The 19977-nt window shown below is 51.9% G+C and overlaps 1 protein-coding gene across 1 annotated transcript in view; it reads left to right on the top strand.

The window, feature by feature from the left end:
* The first annotated feature begins 448 nt into the window (after positions 1-448).
* MUC13 (mucin 13, cell surface associated) overlaps positions 449-19977 on the top strand; it is a 28488-nt gene continuing 8959 nt past the window's right edge. Inside the window, exons 1-17 of the mRNA XM_064514682.1 lie at positions 449-585; positions 4339-4398; positions 5205-5264; positions 6071-6130; positions 6937-6996; positions 7803-7862; positions 8669-8728; positions 9535-9594; positions 10401-10460; positions 11267-11326; positions 12133-12192; positions 12999-13058; positions 13866-13925; positions 15492-15611; positions 16482-16588; positions 17836-17894; positions 19334-19482. Coding sequence (XP_064370752.1) covers positions 528-585; positions 4339-4398; positions 5205-5264; positions 6071-6130; positions 6937-6996; positions 7803-7862; positions 8669-8728; positions 9535-9594; positions 10401-10460; positions 11267-11326; positions 12133-12192; positions 12999-13058; positions 13866-13925; positions 15492-15611; positions 16482-16588; positions 17836-17894; positions 19334-19482 — 1213 coding nt within the window. The 5' untranslated portion in view covers positions 449-527. The remainder of the gene's footprint in view (positions 586-4338; positions 4399-5204; positions 5265-6070; positions 6131-6936; positions 6997-7802; positions 7863-8668; positions 8729-9534; positions 9595-10400; positions 10461-11266; positions 11327-12132; positions 12193-12998; positions 13059-13865; positions 13926-15491; positions 15612-16481; positions 16589-17835; positions 17895-19333; positions 19483-19977) is intronic.

A 19977-nucleotide genomic window follows, 5' to 3' on the forward strand; every position in this document is an offset into this window, starting at 1 on the left:
TTGCTTATAAGGAAAGAACAGTTGGGGTCTGAGGCACAGGGCTTGTCTGTACTGGTAATTTATTGCAAAGGGAGTGCGTGTGTACATGCCAGGTACTCTGCTCTGAGCAGGTGCTTAGTGTGCCTTGGAGTGGGATAGTTTCTTCTGCTTTAAGAACAGACTATACAGCACTCCCCTACTTAACTTGCACTGAGCAAGTGCAACTTGCACTGTATGGAGAGTAGGCAGCGGATAGCTGCTGAGCTGTCACTTCATACGTCAGCTTTTTTAGCAATAACTTCCGTGTGTCAACAGGTCTTGAGTCCTTATCACTTAAAGGAAGAACACTGCAGGTCCAGAAATCTCCTCCCAGCCTGAGGAGGAAGGAAAAAAACAGCCTGGAACTATCATTTGCCACTTGCCACCATGACGTCAGCTCAGGGCTGAACTCTCTACCTGTGGCAGGGACCTTAAATAAGCTGACGCTAGAAGAGAATAGCACTTTCTCGTAGGTTTTACAGCACGTAGCAGCAGCAGCAGCAGCAGTGATGAGAGGCTGTATATTCCTCGCTGTGTTGCTCACCCTGGTCTTGAGCATTGTGAAAGGTAAGAAACCCTATATTCTCTTCTGGGATTTATCGGGGCAGCTATTCTGTGGCAGTGAATGGATTACTTAGTACATTAGCAGCTACTGTGAGACTGAAGGTCAGTGGTCATACACAGTTCAGCACGTCTACATTTTGATTAATGATGAAAATCTTCACGGCAAGCCAAGAGTTCTCCTTGTTCACTGAACAATGCAAAAGCACTAGTGCTTGTGGTTAACCTAATTTAACCTATACCATGAGCAGTTTTCAGGACCTGCACACTAAACTCTGGAACTTCCAGCTCTATTACAGTCCTATCACAAAAGGTGTAACTGTTCCACTCGAGCACCCAGGGAAAGCAGCGCTGCAGCTGGCCTTCTGGCCAGAAACTGCTTGAACAATCAGCCTGGCAAGCAGCACCAGCTGAGCCAGCGCACAGTGTTCGTTCCCCTCCTGTTGAAATTAGTTAATGGGAACTTCACCAACAATTTTGATGGCAGAGGATTACACCATGGTCTATTCGAGCTGATGGCCAGGAATCATTCTTCAAGTCACTTGCTGCTGCTTCTGGCATTGTGACCAATTTGGTACTTGTGGGACACAGTGTCAACCCAAACTCTCCTGTCCCTGGTGTTTCAGTGTCACATATAGGACAGCACAGAAAAATCAGTAGAAGTAGAGTTAAGGCAGCTATATGAAGAGTTTAATGGCAACTTGAAGCCGTGAGAGGACAGGAACTCCCAAATACTACAGGGATAAAGCTAGAATGTGACAGAGATATGAGCCGAATTAAAACTTTCACTGATGCTGCTAAGCTTGCAGTGAAGCAACCAGTGATATATTGTAGTAGGTCTCTGTCAGCTGCTGTGAGTAAGCGTATATCATGTATTTCCAGCAACATCTACAGGATGCTACGGACTGACATTTAGCTATAAATTGTAAGCCTAGAAGTCTTCAAGATTTTCAGTTGGTTGGTTTTTCATTTGAGGGCTTCTGGATAACAGCAAGACTAGAAATGTGTTGACCTAATAACTACTGAAAGCATTGGGAGTCTTTCATTGACTTGAGCAGATTTTGTGTCAAGATGGCCCTGCCCAGAAACCTTTTTCATTCTAAGCAAACAGTGTCAAAACCTTACACAGTGTTTCCATTTGTAGAGTCATGACACAGATCCTGCTCTGCTCAGCAGCCGGATGTCTCTGATCCTCCATACCTAGGTCTTAACATCCTTGTTCTTTATCTCCATAATAAACTCTTAAGGCTATTCCACATCCTGTTTCCTTACGCAGAAGGTTGGGCCTAGGCAGACAGAGCTATTAAATAGCCACCTTTGCTCAGATTACTCTTGACAAACCTATCAGCAAGGTCCAATTGTTGCTTGTGCTCTGCAGTCACCACAAATGCTATTCTTCCAGAGTCCAAAGGGTGGCTGTATGCAGTGACACATCCTGAGCTGCCATGAGGGTATGGCTGCTTTCTCCAAGGTGCTTTGAGTTAAAGCTTTCTCTGGTAGAGTTTTATATTGAGCCTCAATGCTTTAACCCCATTCTTTAGATGAAACACAGAAAAATATGGTGGTGCACAGCATGAGCAGCTTGTGTCAGTTGTCTTGGACATGCACACATGCATGGCTGGCCATCTGGTACCACACTGGATCCCTAAATATAACAAGTCAATCTGTCTTCCTCTTTGTGGGTGATTTAGGGTTTTTTTCGAATGGAAATACTGACTTAGGCTTTACCATTTATACTGTTACAATAAGGGTATTTCTAGTAACAAAGAATGAAGGTGCTGATGAACAGATATTCCTGGAGATCTGTTGAATAGACTCTATACAAGGCAAGCAATTGAGGATTAAGGACTAGTGCTTTAAAAGATTATTGCCCCAACATTGACTTTGAAAGGGCAGTCTAGAACAATGATCCCAATGAACCCATGGCCTGTGGCAAGCAGAGACTCATAGATATCACCATGGTTATAGCAAAAATGCACATTTCTTCAGGTTGACAGGGGAACAAATAATGCTGCCCACAGGACTGCTCAAAGCTGCCCAGTGGAGGCAGAAGCCTTGGCTCACAAGAGGATCTGCAGACACAACTGCTGTTTTTCCTCTTCATCTAGAGGAGACTAACGGAGTATTTTATGCCTTGTCTTTCAGTATTAATTTTTTCACATACCTTTTACATGTCAGATTTATTGAGCAGAAGAAAAAAGTTTATTAAATTTACCTCTCATTGGGAAATTAGAAGCCCTTCAAAGCTCTTGAAGAGTGGGATCTATTTTTCAAAGGTCTGTTGAGATTTTAATGTGTCATTTACAAAAAATTTTTAGTATATCAGCTATAAGAGTGCACTAGCACCAAGGATGTTGTCCATTAGTCTTCTGGCTGCATGATGTTAATGATTTAGATGAAATTCTGATTGCAGTGACATTAACTCAAATCGAATATGTTTATTCCTAACTCATATGGTAACTAATTCAGTCTGCAGTTAGGTCATATGATCCAAACAGACCATTTGTCAATCATCTCATGCATTTATCAGCAAGGCTCTTTTATTATTTGTTTTACTTATTTCTAGACCAACAAAAAAAAGCCCCTCTCATTCCTTAAATTCAAGAGTTAAGAATAACACAGATTAAATGTAAAATAAGCATCCTAAAAAATACACATAAAATAGTCAGAAAGAGTAAACACACCAACAGGTAATACAATAACACAAAAAGACAATAGGAAGAAACATTTCTTCCTTAACTGTTGCTTGGAATTAGCTAAGTTTCTTTTCAGGAAGAAAGAACTATAACAAGAAAGGAAACGAATGATAAAAATAATGTATACTACTCTTACTGAGTGGTAGTGTAGTCCTGGAAAGAGGACCTGCATACCATTGATAACAGATATCATAGATATCATAACAGATATAGCAGCAGGACTTCCACTTTTTGAACAGAAATACTTTGCACTCAGTATCCTCCTGTATTTGTTGAGGCATAGGGAAAGGTGTTAGCAACAGCAGTCATTTTTCCATACATGCACCGAAATACATATAGACTTTTAATGATGCTTCTCTTGAAAGCATATTCAGCTTTCCAAAATATGTAAATATATCTTCCAGTTTATGTAATTCTTGCAAATGTTGCTCAGGTCATGATCGGGGTGTGTAGAGTAAGTGCATACACATTACAGGAGAGTGTCATGTCTCATACATTTCATTGAAAATGAGGCCACTAAAGAAGACACACATGCTAAAAGCTGCACTTCTTTAAAGGATGGGATAAGCACACTGATAACGAGACAAGAAGGAAATGTTTGCAATACGTCAGACGAGTGCTGAGCTACAGCAAGAATGGAAAGTAAAAGCAGACTAATGCAGTGCCCTTGACACTGCTCCGGCAGCCAGCACAGCCCTGCGGTGCTGCCTCAGGCAGGCGGAGGGAGTTCTCCTGCCAAGAGACACGGGTGTGCTGGGCACTGAGCCTGCCACGGCCAGCGAGCGGGGCTGTGGCGGGGGTCCACAAAGTGTCCTCGTGGTGCAGGAGCTGAAGGCCCAGGATTTCGGGGAGGGCAGCCACGGAGACAGCAGCCCACAGAGGCAGTGGGGCTGGAGTCAGGCGAAAGGCAGGGCAAGGAGGCTCGGGGCTGTGGTTGCTCCGCTCCACGCCGGTCCCCTGCTCACCTGCTCAGCAGCTGTCCTGCACACACAGCGGTTCCCCAAGACTTTTCCTCCACACGACACTGAGTGGGGCTACCATGTCTCTTCTTTTCCCCCAACAGGAAACACAGCTACATCTGCATCGGCAGACTCTTCCTCAACTACAGCAACACCAACTGCAGGTAAGGCGATAAGTGCCCTCCGGCAGCCCCTCGTGAGACTGCCTTGGGGTTGCCCGAGCCTAGGGAGATCTCGAGCCCTCTAAGGCCAGCACCGTTGCCCTGCTCCGGCTTTCCCGAGTTTCTTGGCCAGAGGAGACGAGGAGCTCCAGATGGAGGCTGCATCATCTGCGCTCCTGTCTTCCCTCTCTTCTCCCACTGGCCTTTGCTGCCAGGGCAACATGTCGGGCAAGATTTCAGCAGCCTGGTCGCTTCCCGGTCAGGGTCTTGGCCTCCGGGCACAGACGCCAGGCCCTCACATGTGTGTCACGCAACCTTGCCATGCAAAAGGCTCCCTGCTTCCCAGGTTCCCCAGATGGTGCCGGAGAGCGGACCATCATGGGGGAGCTTGCGTGAAGGCCGAGGCGGTGCCCTTGACACTGCTCCGGCAGCCAGCACAGCCCTGCGGTGCTGCCTCAGGCAGGCGGAGGGAGTTCTCCTGCCAAGAGACACGGGTGTGCTGGGCACTGAGCCTGCCACGGCCAGCGAGCGGGGCTGTGGCGGGGGTCCACAAAGTGTCCTCGTGGTGCAGGAGCTGAAGGCCCAGGATTTCGGGGAGGGCAGCCACGGACACAGCAGCCCACAGAGGCAGTGGGGCTGGAGTCAGGCGAAAGGCAGGGCAAGGAGGCTCGGGGCTGTGGTTGCTCCGTTCCACGCCGGTCCCCTGCTCACCTGCTCAGCAGCTGTCCTGCACACACAGCGGTTCCCCAAGACTTTTCCTCCACACGACACTGAGTGGGGCTACCATGTCTCTTCTTTTCCCCCAACAGGAAACACAGCTACATCTGCATCGGCAGACTCTTCCTCAACTACAGCAACACCAACTGCAGGTAAGGCGATAAGTGCCCTCCGGCAGCCCCTCGTGAGACTGCCTTGGGGTTGCCCGAGCCTAGGGAGATCTCGAGCCCTCTAAGGCCAGCACCGTTGCCCTGCTCCGGCTTTCCCGAGTTTCTTGGCCAGAGGAGACGAGGAGCTCCAGATGGAGGCTGCATCATCTGCGCTCCTGTCTTCCCTCTCTTCTCCCACTGGCCTTTGCTGCCAGGGCAACGTGTCGGGCAAGATTTCAGCAGCCTGGTCGCTTCCCGGTCAGGGTCTTGGCCTCCGGGCACAGACGCCAGGCCCTCACATGTGTGTCACGCAACCTTGCCATGCAAAAGGCTCCCTGCTTCCCAGGTTCCCCAGATGGTGCCGGAGAGTGGACCATCATGGGGGAGCTTGCGTGAAGGCCGAGGCGGTGCCCTTGACACTGCTCCGGCAGCCAGCACAGCCCTGCGGTGCTGCCTTAGGCAGGCGGAGGGAGTTCTCCTGCCAAGAGACACGGGTGTGCTGGGCACTGAGCCTGCCACGGCCAGCGAGCGGGGCTGTGGCGGGGGTCCACAAAGTGTCCTCGTGGTGCAGGAGCTGAAGGCCCAGGATTTCGGGGAGGGCAGCCACGGAGACAGCAGCCCACAGAGGCAGTGGGGCTGGAGTCAGGCGAAAGGCAGGGCAAGGAGGCTCGGGGCTGTGGTTGCTCCGCTCCACGCCGGTCCCCTGCTCACCTGCTCAGCAGCTGTCCTGCACACACAGCGGTTCCCCAAGACTTTTCCTCCACACGACACTGAGTGGGGCTACCATGTCTCTTCTTTTCCCCCAACAGGAAACACAGCTACATCTGCATCGGCAGACTCTTCCTCAACTACAGCAACACCAACTGCAGGTAAGGCGATAAGTGCCCTCCGGCAGCCCCTCGTGAGACTGCCTTGGGGTTGCCCGAGCCTAGGGAGATCTTGAGCCCTCTAAGGCCAGCACCGTTGCCCTGCTCCAGCTTTCCCGAGTTTCTTGGCCAGAGGAGACGAGGAGCTCCAGATGGAGGCTGCATCATCTGCGCTCCTGTCTTCCCTCTCTTCTCCCACTGGCCTTTGCTGCCAGGGCAACGTGTCGGGCAAGATTTCAGCAGCCTGGTCGCTTCCCGGTCAGGGTCTTGGCCTCCGGGCACAGACGCCAGGCCCTCACATGTGTGTCACGCAACCTTGCCATGCAAAAGGCTCCCTGCTTCCCAGGTTCCCCAGATGGTGCCGGAGAGCGGACCATCATGGGGGAGCTTGCGTGAAGGCCGAGGCGGTGCCCTTGACACTGCTCCGGCAGCCAGCACAGCCCTGCGGTGCTGCCTCAGGCAGGCGGAGGGAGTTCTCCTGCCAAGAGACACGGGTGTGCTGGGCACTGAGCCTGCCACGGCCAGCGAGCGGGGCTGTGGCGGGGGTCCACAAAGTGTCCTCGTGGTGCAGGAGCTGAAGGCCCAGGATTTCGGGGAGGGCAGCCACGGACACAGCAGCCCACAGAGGCAGTGGGGCTGGAGTCAGGCGAAAGGCAGGGCAAGGAGGCTTGGGGCTGTGGTTGCTCTGCTCCACGCCGGTCCCCTGCTCACCTGCTCAGCAGCTGTCCTGCACACACAGCGGTTCCCCAAGACTTTTCCTCCACACAACACTGAGTGGGGCTACCATGTCTCTTCTTTTCCCCCAACAGGAAACACAGCTACATCTGCATCGGCAGACTCTTCCTCAACTACAGCAACACCAACTGCAGGTAAGGCGATAAGTGCCCTCCGGCAGCCCCTCGTGAGACTGCCTTGGGGTTGCCCGAGCCTAGGGAGATCTCGAGCCCTCTAAGGCCAGCACCGTTGCCCTGCTCCGGCTTTCCCGAGTTTCTTGGCCAGAGGAGACGAGGAGCTCCAGATGGAGGCTGCATCATCTGCGCTCCTGTCTTCCCTCTCTTCTCCCACTGGCCTTTGCTGCCAGGGCAACATGTCGGGCAAGATTTCAGCAGCCTGGTCGCTTCCCGGTCAGGGTCTTGGCCTCCGGGCACAGACGCCAGGCCCTCACATGTGTGTCACGCAACCTTGCCATGCAAAAGGCTCCCTGCTTCCCAGGTTCCCCAGATGGTGCCGGAGAGCGGACCATCATGGGGGAGCTTGCGTGAAGGCCGAGGCGGTGCCCTTGACACTGCTCCGGCAGCCAGCACAGCCCTGCGGTGCTGCCTTAGGCAGGCGGAGGGAGTTCTCCTGCCAAGAGACACGGGTGTGCTGGGCACTGAGCCTGCCACGGCCAGCGAGCGGGGCTGTGGCGGGGGTCCACAAAGTGTCCTCGTGGTGCAGGAGCTGAAGGCCCAGGATTTCGGGGAGGGCAGCCACGGACACAGCAGCCCACAGAGGCAGTGGGGCTGGAGTCAGGCGAAAGGCAGGGCAAGGAGGCCCGGGGCTGTGGTTGCTCCGCTCCACGCCGGTCCCCTGCTCACCTGCTCAGCAGCTGTCCTGCACACACAGCGGTTCCCCAAGACTTTTCCTCCACACGACACTGAGTGGGGCTACCATGTCTCTTCTTTTCCCCCAACAGGAAACACAGCTACATCTGCATCGGCAGACTCTTCCTCAACTACAGCAACACCAACTGCAGGTAAGGCGATAAGTGCCCTCCGGCAGCCCCTCGTGAGACTGCCTTGGGGTTGCCCGAGCCTAGGGAGATCTCGAGCCCTCTAAGGCCAGCACCGTTGCCCTGCTCCGGCTTTCCCGAGTTTCTTGGCCAGAGGAGACGAGGAGCTCCAGATGGAGGCTGCATCATCTGCGCTCCTGTCTTCCCTCTCTTCTCCCACTGGCCTTTGCTGCCAGGGCAACATGTCGGGCAAGATTTCAGCAGCCTGGTCGCTTCCCGGTCAGGGTCTTGGCCTCCGGGCACAGACGCCAGGCCCTCACATGTGTGTCACGCAACCTTGCCATGCAAAAGGCTCCCTGCTTCCCAGGTTCCCCAGATGGTGCCGGAGAGCGGACCATCATGGGGGAGCTTGCGTGAAGGCCGAGGCGGTGCCCTTGACACTGCTCCGGCAGCCAGCACAGCCCTGCGGTGCTGCCTTAGGCAGGCGGAGGGAGTTCTCCTGCCAAGAGACACGGGTGTGCTGGGCACTGAGCCTGCCACGGCCAGCGAGCGGGGCTGTGGCGGGGGTCCACAAAGTGTCCTCGTGGTGCAGGAGCTGAAGGCCCAGGATTTCGGGGAGGGCAGCCACGGACACAGCAGCCCACAGAGGCAGTGGGGCTGGAGTCAGGCGAAAGGCAGGGCAAGGAGGCTCGGGGCTGTGGTTGCTCCGCTCCACGCCGGTCCCCTGCTCACCTGCTCAGCAGCTGTCCTGCACACACAGCGGTTCCCCAAGACTTTTCCTCCACACGACACTGAGTGGGGCTACCATGTCTCTTCTTTTCCCCCAACAGGAAACACAGCTACATCTGCATCGGCAGACTCTTCCTCAACTACAGCAACACCAACTGCAGGTAAGGCGATAAGTGCCCTCCGGCAGCCCCTCGTGAGACTGCCTTGGGGTTGCCCGAGCCTAGGGAGATCTCGAGCCCTCTAAGGCCAGCACCGTTGCCCTGCTCCGGCTTTCCCGAGTTTCTTGGCCAGAGGAGACGAGGAGCTCCAGATGGAGGCTGCATCATCTGCGCTCCTGTCTTCCCTCTCTTCTCCCACTGGCCTTTGCTGCCAGGGCAACATGTCGGGCAAGATTTCAGCAGCCTGGTCGCTTCCCGGTCAGGGTCTTGGCCTCCGGGCACAGACGCCAGGCCCTCACATGTGTGTCACGCAACCTTGCCATGCAAAAGGCTCCCTGCTTCCCAGGTTCCCCAGATGGTGCCGGAGAGCGGACCATCATGGGGGAGCTTGCGTGAAGGCCGAGGCGGTGCCCTTGACACTGCTCCGGCAGCCAGCACAGCCCTGCGGTGCTGCCTTAGGCAGGCGGAGGGAGTTCTCCTGCCAAGAGACACAGGTGTGCTGGGCACTGAGCCTGCCACGGCCAGCGAGCGGGGCTGTGGCGGGGGTCCACAAAGTGTCCTCGTGGTGCAGGAGCTGAAGGCCCAGGATTTCGGGGAGGGCAGCCACAGAGACAGCAGCCCACAGAGGCAGTGGGGCTGGAGTCAGGCGAAAGGCAGGGCAAGGAGGCCCGGGGCTGTGGTTGCTCCGCTCCACGCCGGTCCCCTGCTCACCTGCTCAGCAGCTGTCCTGCACACACAGCGGTTCCCCAAGACTTTTCCTCCACACGACACTGAGTGGGGCTACCATGTCTCTTCTTTTCCCCCAACAGGAAACACAGCTACATCTGCATCGGCAGACTCTTCCTCAACTACAGCAACACCAACTGCAGGTAAGGCGATAAGTGCCCTCCGGCAGCCCCTCGTGAGACTGCCTTGGGGTTGCCCGAGCCTAGGGAGATCTTGAGCCCTCTAAGGCCAGCACCGTTGCCCTGCTCCAGCTTTCCCGAGTTTCTTGGCCAGAGGAGACGAGGAGCTCCAGATGGAGGCTGCATCATCTGCGCTCCTGTCTTCCCTCTCTTCTCCCACTGGCCTTTGCTGCCAGGGCAACGTGTCGGGCAAGATTTCAGCAGCCTGGTCGCTTCCCGGTCAGGGTCTTGGCCTCCGGGCACAGACGCCAGGCCCTCACATGTGTGTCACGCAACCTTGCCATGCAAAAGGCTCCCTGCTTCCCAGGTTCCCCAGATGGTGCCGGAGAGCGGACCATCATGGGGGAGCTTGCGTGAAGGCCGAGGCGGTGCCCTTGACACTGCTCCGGCAGCCAGCACAGCCCTGCGGTGCTGCCTCAGGCAGGCGGAGGGAGTTCTCCTGCCAAGAGACACAGGTGTGCTGGGCACTGAGCCTGCCACGGCCAGCGAGCGGGGCTGTGGCGGGGGTCCACAAAGTGTCCTCGTGGTGCAGGAGCTGAAGGCCCAGGATTTCGGGGAGGGCAGCCACAGAGACAGCAGCCCACAGAGGCAGTGGGGCTGGAGTCAGGCGAAAGGCAGGGCAAGGAGGCCCGGGGCTGTGGTTGCTCTGCTCCACGCCGGTCCCCTGCTCACCTGCTCAGCAGCTGTCCTGCACACACAGCGGTTCCCCAAGACTTTTCCTCCACACAACACTGAGTGGGGCTACCATGTCTCTTCTTTTCCCCCAACAGGAAACACAGCTACATCTGCATCGGCAGACTCTTCCTCAACTACAGCAACACCAACTGCAGGTAAGGCAATAAGTGCCCTCCGGCAGCCCCTCGTGAGACTGCCTTGGGGTTGCCCGAGCCTAGGGAGATCTCGAGCCCTCTAAGGCCAGCACCGTTGCCCTGCTCCGGCTTTCCCGAGTTTCTTGGCCAGAGGAGACGAGGAGCTCCAGATGGAGGCTGCATCATCTGCGCTCCTGTCTTCCCTCTCTTCTCCCACTGGCCTTTGCTGCCAGGGCAACATGTCGGGCAAGATTTCAGCAGCCTGGTCGCTTCCCGGTCAGGGTCTTGGCCTCCGGGCACAGACGCCAGGCCCTCACATGTGTGTCACGCAACCTTGCCATGCAAAAGGCTCCCTGCTTCCCAGGTTCCCCAGATGGTGCCGGAGAGCGGACCATCATGGGGGAGCTTGCGTGAAGGCCGAGGCGGTGCCCTTGACACTGCTCCGGCAGCCAGCACAGCCCTGCGGTGCTGCCTTAGGCAGGCGGAGGGAGTTCTCCTGCCAAGAGACACGGGTGTGCTGGGCACTGAGCCTGCCACGGCCAGCGAGCGGGGCTGTGGCGGGGGTCCACAAAGTGTCCTCGTGGTGCAGGAGCTGAAGGCCCAGGATTTCGGGGAGGGCAGCCACGGACACAGCAGCCCACAGAGGCAGTGGGGCTGGAGTCAGGCGAAAGGCAGGGCAAGGAGGCTCGGGGCTGTGGTTGCTCCGCTCCACGCCGGTCCCCTGCTCACCTGCTCAGCAGCTGTCCTGCACACACAGCGGTTCCCCAAGACTTTTCCTCCACACGACACTGAGTGGGGCTACCATGTCTCTTCTTTTCCCCCAACAGGAAACACAGCTACATCTGCATCGGCAGACTCTTCCTCAACTACAGCAACACCAACTGCAGGTAAGGCGATAAGTGCCCTCCGGCAGCCCCTCGTGAGACTGCCTTGGGGTTGCCCGAGCCTAGGGAGATCTCGAGCCCTCTAAGGCCAGCACCGTTGCCCTGCTCCGGCTTTCCCGAGTTTCTTGGCCAGAGGAGACGAGGAGCTCCAGATGGAGGCTGCATCATCTGCGCTCCTGTCTTCCCTCTCTTCTCCCACTGGCCTTTGCTGCCAGGGCAACATGTCGGGCAAGATTTCAGCAGCCTGGTCGCTTCCCGGTCAGGGTCTTGGCCTCCGGGCACAGACGCCAGGCCCTCACATGTGTGTCACGCAACCTTGCCATGCAAAAGGCTCCCTGCTTCCCAGGTTCCCCAGATGGTGCCGGAGAGCGGACCATCATGGGGGAGCTTGCGTGAAGGCCGAGGCGGTGCCCTTGACACTGCTCCGGCAGCCAGCACAGCCCTGCGGTGCTGCCTTAGGCAGGCGGAGGGAGTTCTCCTGCCAAGAGACACAGGTGTGCTGGGCACTGAGCCTGCCACGGCCAGCGAGCGGGGCTGTGGCGGGGGTCCACAAAGTGTCCTCGTGGTGCAGGAGCTGAAGGCCCAGGATTTCGGGGAGGGCAGCCACAGAGACAGCAGCCCACAGAGGCAGTGGGGCTGGAGTCAGGCGAAAGGCAGGGCAAGGAGGCTCAGGGCTGTGGTTGCTCCGCTCCACGCCGGTCCCCTGCTCACCTGCTCAGCAGCTGTCCTGCACACACAGCGGTTCCCCAAGACTTTTCCTCCACACGACACTGAGTGGGGCTACCATGTCTCTTCTTTTCCCCCAACAGGAAACACAGCTACATCTGCATCGGCAGACTCTTCCTCAACTACAGCAACACCAACTGCAGGTAAGGCGATAAGTGCCCTCCGGCAGCCCCTCGTGAGACTGCCTTGGGGTTGCCCGAGCCTAGGGAGATCTCGAGCCCTCTAAGGCCAGCACCGTTGCCCTGCTCCGGCTTTCCCGAGTTTCTTGGCCAGAGGAGACGAGGAGCTCCAGATGGAGGCTGCATCATCTGCGCTCCTGTCTTCCCTCTCTTCTCCCACTGGCCTTTGCTGCCAGGGCAACGTGTCGGGCAAGATTTCAGCAGCCTGGTCGCTTCCCGGTCAGGGTCTTGGCCTCCGGGCACAGACGCCAGGCCCTCACATGTGTGTCACGCAACCTTGCCATGCAAAAGGCTCCCTGCTTCCCAGGTTCCCCAGATGGTGCCGGAGAGCGGACCATCATGGGGGAGCTTGCGTGAAGGCCGAGGCGGTGCCCTTGACACTGCTCCGGCAGCCAGCACAGCCCTGCGGTGCTGCCTCAGGCAGGCGGAGGGAGTTCTCCTGCCAAGAGACACGGGTGTGCTGGGCACTGAGCCTGCCACGGCCAGCGAGCGGGGCTGTGGCGGGGGTCCACAAAGTGTCCTCGTGGTGCAGGAGCTGAAGGCCCAGGATTTCGGGGAGGGCAGCCACAGAGACAGCAGCCCACAGAGGCAGTGGGGCTGGAGTCAGGCGAAAGGCAGGGCAAGGAGGCTCGGGGCTGTGGTTGCTCCGCTCCACGCCGGTCCCCTGCTCACCTGCTCAGCAGCTGTCCTGCACACACAGCGGTTCCCCAAGACTTTTCCTCCACACGACACTGAGTGGGGCTACCATGTCTCTTCTTTTCCCCCAACAGGAAACACAGCTACATCTGCATCGGCAGACTCTTCCTCAACTACAGCAACACCAACTGCAGGTAAGGCGATAAGTGCCCTCCGGCAGCCCCTCGTGAGACTGCCTTGGGGTTGCCCGAGCCTAGGGAGATCTCGAGCCCTCTAAGGCCAGCACCGTTGCCCTGCTCTGGCTTTCCCGAGTTTCTTGGCCAGAGGAGACGAGGAGCTCCAGATGGAGGCTGCATCATCTGCGCTCCTGTCTTCCCTCTCTTCTCCCACTGGCCTTTGCTGCCAGGGCAACGTGTCGGGCAAGATTTCAGCAGCCTGGTCGCTTCCCGGTCAGGGTCTTGGCCTCCGGGCACAGACGCCAGGCCCTCACATGTGTGTCACGCAACCTTGCCATGCAAAAGGCTCCCTGCTTCCCAGGTTCCCCAGATGGTGCCGGAGAGCGGACCATCATGGGGGAGCTTGCGTGAAGGCCGAGGCGGTGCCCTTGACACTGCTCCGGCAGCCAGCACAGCCCTGCGGTGCTGCCTCAGGCAGGCGGAGGGAGTTCTCCTGCCAAGAGACACGGGTGTGCTGGGCACTGAGCCTGCCACGGCCAGCGAGCGGGGCTGTGGCGGGGGTCCACAAAGTGTCCTCGTGGTGCAGGAGCTGAAGGCCCAGGATTTCGGGGAGGGCAGCCACAGAGACAGCAGCCCACAGAGGCAGTGGGGCTGGAGTCAGGCGAAAGGCAGGGCAAGGAGGCTCGGGGCTGTGGTTGCTCTGCTCCATGCCGGTCCCCTGCTCACCTGCTCAGCAGCTGTCCTGCACACACAGCGGTTCCCCAAGACTTTTCCTCCACACGACACTGAGTGGGGCTGCCGTGTCTCTTCTTTTCCCCCCAACAGGAAGCACAGCTACATCTGCAACAACAGCAGCTTCCTCACCTACAACAACAGCAACTGCAGGTAAGCAGAAAAATGCATATGGGCTCCCACTTGTCATCAGGGTTTAGGGCTTCCCGATCTTTCCATGCCCAAAGGTAGGGACCCGTCCTGTTCTCCATCTTGTCTTCATTTCTCTCTCGCCCCGGAGTCACAGAACCCCTGGTTAAGTCTATATATCTTGTCCTGCCTCCTCTCTTTCCTCTCTTTCTCCTTGCCATGGGGAACGTGTTGGGCAAGATTTCACCAGGCTGCTCCCTTCCTAGTTGCAGTCTTCGTCTCTAGGACTCAAACTAGGCTTCTTTAGGGCTTCTGGAAATCCAGTATTTGGACACAAGGCTGCTAGCCTATTGGAGTCCCTCAATTATTTTCCAGGAAAGTTTTAATGAATGGCTGTCTCATCCCTCAGCATCTTGGGATTGTCTTACCTTTTTCCAGAAAGCCTTCTTTTTACATCATCCCCTGTTATTTTTCTTCATCAAGTAAGAACATATTCAGCAAGTCTATTCCAGGACTGGACATTCTGAATATTCCTTGTGCAGATATGTTCTAACTCTAGGGGAATTGTTTTAGTATAGTTTATTTATTTCACAGTGTATTGGGGAATTTTCTCTAATAGATACATGCAGTGTACAATTTCAAAATATGCAATAGAGAACTCCAACATTTTCTGAATTTTATGCTCTTTCCTGCTTTTTTTGATAAATAGCTGTCTTAAAAACCCATTCTGTTTGGGATGAAAAAGGGTTAGTATGTTTTTTCCCATTGCACAAAAGATCTCTTCCCCTTCTGTGAGAACGTATCTGGAGAGTTAAGTGAAAGAAACCAGGCAGGGTGAATGCCAAATTTTGTGCCTTGGAAAGAAAGCTATAATTACCATCTCATTTTTAAGATATAAAAATATAAGTTATAATTACTTATAAACTAATTAAATTACTGATATATCTTACATAAATACTTAAATTACTTATAAATACTTATGTAACTTAAAATTACTTAGGAAAAAAGTATACCAACAACCATTTAAAGCAAAGACTATACTCTATAAAAATTAAATCTATTTACAGAATTATTGGGATTGTTCTAGTATCCTGCTGCTCCCTACGTCTTTTTTTCTCCCTTTGGATTTGTTAGTACATCTTTCTAAGTTTTCTCTTGCTTATTGCTGTGCATCTTTCCAGGCTAGCTGCCTCACAGAATCTAATTTCTGGGGAGAAAGTTTATCAGAAAGTTTTCCCTTAGCACTACTAGTATTTCAAGTGTTTACATATGCTGTGGTTTGTTTGTTTTGGTTTTAGCTGTACTAAGTAGACCTAGATTGTGAGTGATCAATATGATAGAAAATTAATTTCAGCCTTATTCTGCATCCTCATTGTGATGTCTTGCTGGGTTGTGTAGGGAAAACAGTTACTATATAGACATTAAAGAAACAAGACATAGCAATGCAATGTTTAATTGTATCTAAACTCTACAAAATTTATTTGGTAGTTTCCTTTAAAAAAGATATATAGACTATGTAATAGACTACATTTGCTAACTAGTGCAATTTCATATAAATCCTGATGTCAATATCTTTCATCTTTGTATCAGGGGACATCTGTAGTTCAAAACCATGTGGAGATAATGCAGCTAAATGTATTGCTCTACATAGCATTTACACTTGCCTGTGCCCATATGGATTGTACTATAATAACACGGATTGTCACAAAGGTGAGTTGCAGAAGGGTGATCTCTGTTACCTCACATAACTGCTTAAGAGAGTTTATCCTCCCATATCCCTTGTTCTGACGTTATAACTGAAAACATAACCAGTCTGGGAAAGTGACTGCTGAATAATGCTTGCTCTGCAGCCTGCCACTGCTACAGTGACCTAGATTATTATCTCACAAAACAGTATTGCAGCCAAAGAGGTTACTATGCTAGAAAAAGAAGGTGCATTCCCTGGAGATTAAAGTGTGTGAAAAGGAGGAAGAAATCCTAGTGTAAACCCGACATCAATAGTTATGGTCAAGACTTTACAAAACCCAAACCCATGTAGACCTCTGAACAACTGGCTTGATTTTCCCTACTGCCATGCACTCATCACAGTGCTGTTGAAGTGCATTTCTGAGGAAGGGCTGAGGGGCAAGCATGCGTGGAAATGGGGCCTCATTTAAGTGCCAGTAGGCACAATTCTCAAATTTACTTGTGAGCCTAAAGAAGGAGGTAGACACTGAATTGCTTCTTCAGAAATGCTAAACCATGCCAGCTGATTAGTGGCTCTGGCTGCAGGTTTAGAGTCCTTAATATAGATATTTGTCCCACTAAATGCTGTAACACCTTAGATGAGCAAAGTCGTTTGTTAGCTTCAGACCATGCTTACAGTTTAGCATTATTCAAACTGCATAACCAGGCCAGTTTGGCTGGGCCCAGAATCCTGCCTGCCAGGCAGGAATGTGCATACTATTCCTCCATTATATGAAAATTAGCAAAGATTGATCTCTGTGATGTATCTTCTCATCTCTGAAGCCTGGAGAACCCCATGATGAAACCCTCCTTAAATGCTTTCTAATTACTTCATATCCTTTGTTCTCCTTGCAGGGTCGATATTCCCAGGGCTCATTACACTGCAGCTGTCTTACAGTGCTAGCGTTGAACTGGTAAACTCCACATTGTATGAAGAAGTGTTCCTCTTTGTAACAGCATTTGTGAGTGGCTTTATTTTCTAAACCTTTCATGTATATTTAATGCTTTCTTGAACGAGATGCAGAGGGGATACACGCTGCCTATAAAGTGGAGCCTAAGATAGTTTCACCTGAGGAAACTACTTCCTTCAAAGAATGCTTTGTACTAGTTTAAACCTATTCATACAAGAGCTGAATTTTACCCTCAGATGAGTACATGCATGGCTCTTAATGAAGTGAAGGGATGTATCTGAGATCAGGTAGTGCATTTGTAGTGTTACTTTTGTACTGGGAAGATCTCATATATAATTGTTCCCCATCTTTCACTATTCCCTCCCAGCAACCATGAGGCTGAGCAGTTTTCCAGCCCATTTAGTTTCTGATCTCTGCTGTTTGCTGAGGGCTACATAACACTCAGTGGTATGAGTAAAAATAAAAACCATTTTTTTAGAGAAAGCTATTGTTTCCATACAGCACAAGCTTTTCAGAATGACTGTCCAGCTGTGTCTAAATACCTAAATAATAAGCCTCTTCCATAAGCATACTAGTATTAGTATTTTAACGCTACTAATGAAAAGGATATTACAGACCTTGAGTGTGCTGCAATTATAGATGAAGTTTTGTAATGGATTTCCTGGGAAGTAGGACTAATTGATAAATTTATACTGCCACGCTGAGACCATGGATTTTATGTAATTTTCTGGAAGTGAGGAAGGAGAGATATTTCCCTTGACCAGAGAACTGGTGAGAAAATATTTGCCAAATGTTAATCAGAAGTCATTGAAATAGTTATCAAATTCTTCCTGTTATTCTATTACTTCTCATGATTTTTTTTTGAAGTTAACCAAAAAATGTCCCCCTCCATAATGTTAAAAGATATTTTCCCCATTTTTTTGTCTTACATTGTTTCATGACATAGCTACAGAAGTAAATGATCTGCAGTTTTAACTCACTGGCCTCCTTCTGAGATGTGAGTTGGTGAGGGAGTACCTGTAGCTCACCAGCTAGTCAGCCGCCATGCACTGCGTGACATTTGTTCGACTCATGTCTCCCCATTCCCTCACTGCTCTCCCGTATTTCCTGTTTTACACCCCACAGCTCCTCTGCTGCTGCAGTGTCTTGCACAGCAGATGTGACTGGTCACCTCGCTTCATTTTTGCCTGTAGTAGCATGGTCTAGGTCTTTCTCTTAGGATTGAGGTCTCAGTGTTTCATGTGATTTCAGTCTATGTTTCTGCTCACCCATAATTCTAATTCATTTATTTTTTATAGTTTAGGAATGCTTTCAGAACTGAGACAAGCTTTGGACAGACTGTAATCGTGCAAATTCAGTAAGTTTGCCAGTTGGGGTTTTTGCACAGCGTATGAAGCTGCTTTCTGTCCTTCCTGCACACTCCTTGTTAATACGTTTCCTGTGGAGTACTTGGCTCAAGGAAGGATATGGGATGAGCCCAGTTCAGTGTGGCTGCTGTTAAATGAGGCATTTTGGGGGTATTTTTAAAGTTTCAGCAATGCTGGCCCCATTTTTATCCCAGAGATTTCCAGTGTGCTTGTGAAGTGGGCTGGCTGAGGCAGCTCCATAGTAGATCTCCCACTTTTAATGTCATGTAGGATATAGCACTGTGCTAATAACTAGACAGTTTTGTCCCTGTGATGTCTGACATGTCTTTGAAATTGTAGCAGTTAACTCTGAAGTTCCTTTGAAGAGAAATCAGCAAAGTCCAACTTGGAGTCCCAGTTTAATCTAAGAAATGCCCTCATCACAGAAGCCCACTGCATCTAATTTTGCACTTACTGGTCTCTCCTGATGGCAAGCTGAGCAAAGAGGTTATTGAATGGACTGTGGTGACTGTGGGCATAGGTCCTCTGCTGATCTAGGTGGAGACTGCAAGATATCCCTCTCTTCCCATCCCCATCTATTAGAGTTTACTGCCCCAGAGCTCTGCTGCCTTCTCTGTGAGCGCTCCCTAATCCACATGAAGCAACACCAGGCATGCTGGCGCACACGAAGTCTAAACCCTTCCAGCTAACCTGGTAGCTTAAGCAGTTAAGCAGACTGTTGTATTAGCAGAGTTGTGAGGGCAGTAATTTCCAGCAGAAGGGTTATGACAAACACATGGGGCATGGTAACATCTTAAGGCACTACAGCAGTCTACCACTTAAAGGTATCTGTGTGTGTATTCCAGCAGCATGGAGTTCGGCTGAGGAGCAAGGTAGCCCCTGCTGTGCTCCCTGTCATCAGGGAGGTCACTGTCGGAACCTGATCCAGCTAGCTTGAAGTTAACATAGGTACCTCTACAGGGCAAACAGACCCTTTGACTTCACTGCAATCATACCCTGAATTCTCATCACCACACTTCAGGATGGGCTCTCCAATTCAGTCCTGGGAGACACCACAGCCTGGTGTGAGCATGAGGCTGGGGTCTAACAGATGAGGTGCTCCTCATAGCAGCTGGCCTGAGGCTGGCCCAGTAAAAACCCACCAGTTTTATGCCAACGGCACACAAGAGAGTGACGTTGTTAGCATCAAACCCAACAGCCTTTACCTACCAGCTATCCATTTACATCTGCATTTAGCAGGAAGATGGCCACTAATGGACTCCTGAGCTTGAACTCATTTTCAGGTGTCTTAGTAACTACCTACATTGTGTGATGAAAGGAGTTAGGGGAGAGAGGGAGATTTGGCAGAAATCTTCTGTTGTCTTTGCATCTAGCTTGCTACCATATGGACTATATGAGACTTTAAAATGACATTATCTGTACTTTTCAGACCTTCACTCAGCAAGAGGTCAGTGGATACTCCAATGAGCATAACGGTGATGAACATCTTTGCAGAGGGCTCAAATGTAACAAATGAAACAGTTACTTCAGCAATAGATGCAGCAGTAGAAGATTCAGATAACATCACTGCATACAGAGGTATGTAATTCCTCAGTGTAGAAGTAATTACTAGGAGCAGAAGTTCCTATCTTCAAAGCTGGTTAGGACACTTCTGTGTGCAGCAAAGCCCTTAAAAGCATAAGCCTTGCTGGTTTTAATAATCAGAGTGTTCAATCTTAGGCAATTTTGAAAACTCAACCGTTTATTGCTAGGGTTTTTTTTTGTCTTATTAAGACTTTCTATTTCCTGTGTAGAAAAAAGATGGAAAATACTTATTCCCAAGTAAGTAATGGCACATTGGTTTTAACTTGCTGAGTGTTAAGTGACTGGGGAAACAGGCCAAAATATATACAGAGATATATTGTGCTTCAGAGAATAAGCCAGTGTTTTACTGGCAAAATTGGATGCAACTTTCTGTAGACTCTGCTTCTTCCATAATTGACCAAGATATTCTGTCTCGTGCTTTATCAAGTATCTGAGATAGGCTATTTCTAGGCATTCTTATGGAGGAAAACAGAGGTGTGTGTGCCCCAG

The sequence above is a fragment of the Dromaius novaehollandiae genome, chromosome 7, assembly GCF_036370855.1.
Source record: "Dromaius novaehollandiae isolate bDroNov1 chromosome 7, bDroNov1.hap1, whole genome shotgun sequence".
Lineage (NCBI taxonomy): Eukaryota > Metazoa > Chordata > Aves > Casuariiformes > Dromaiidae > Dromaius > Dromaius novaehollandiae.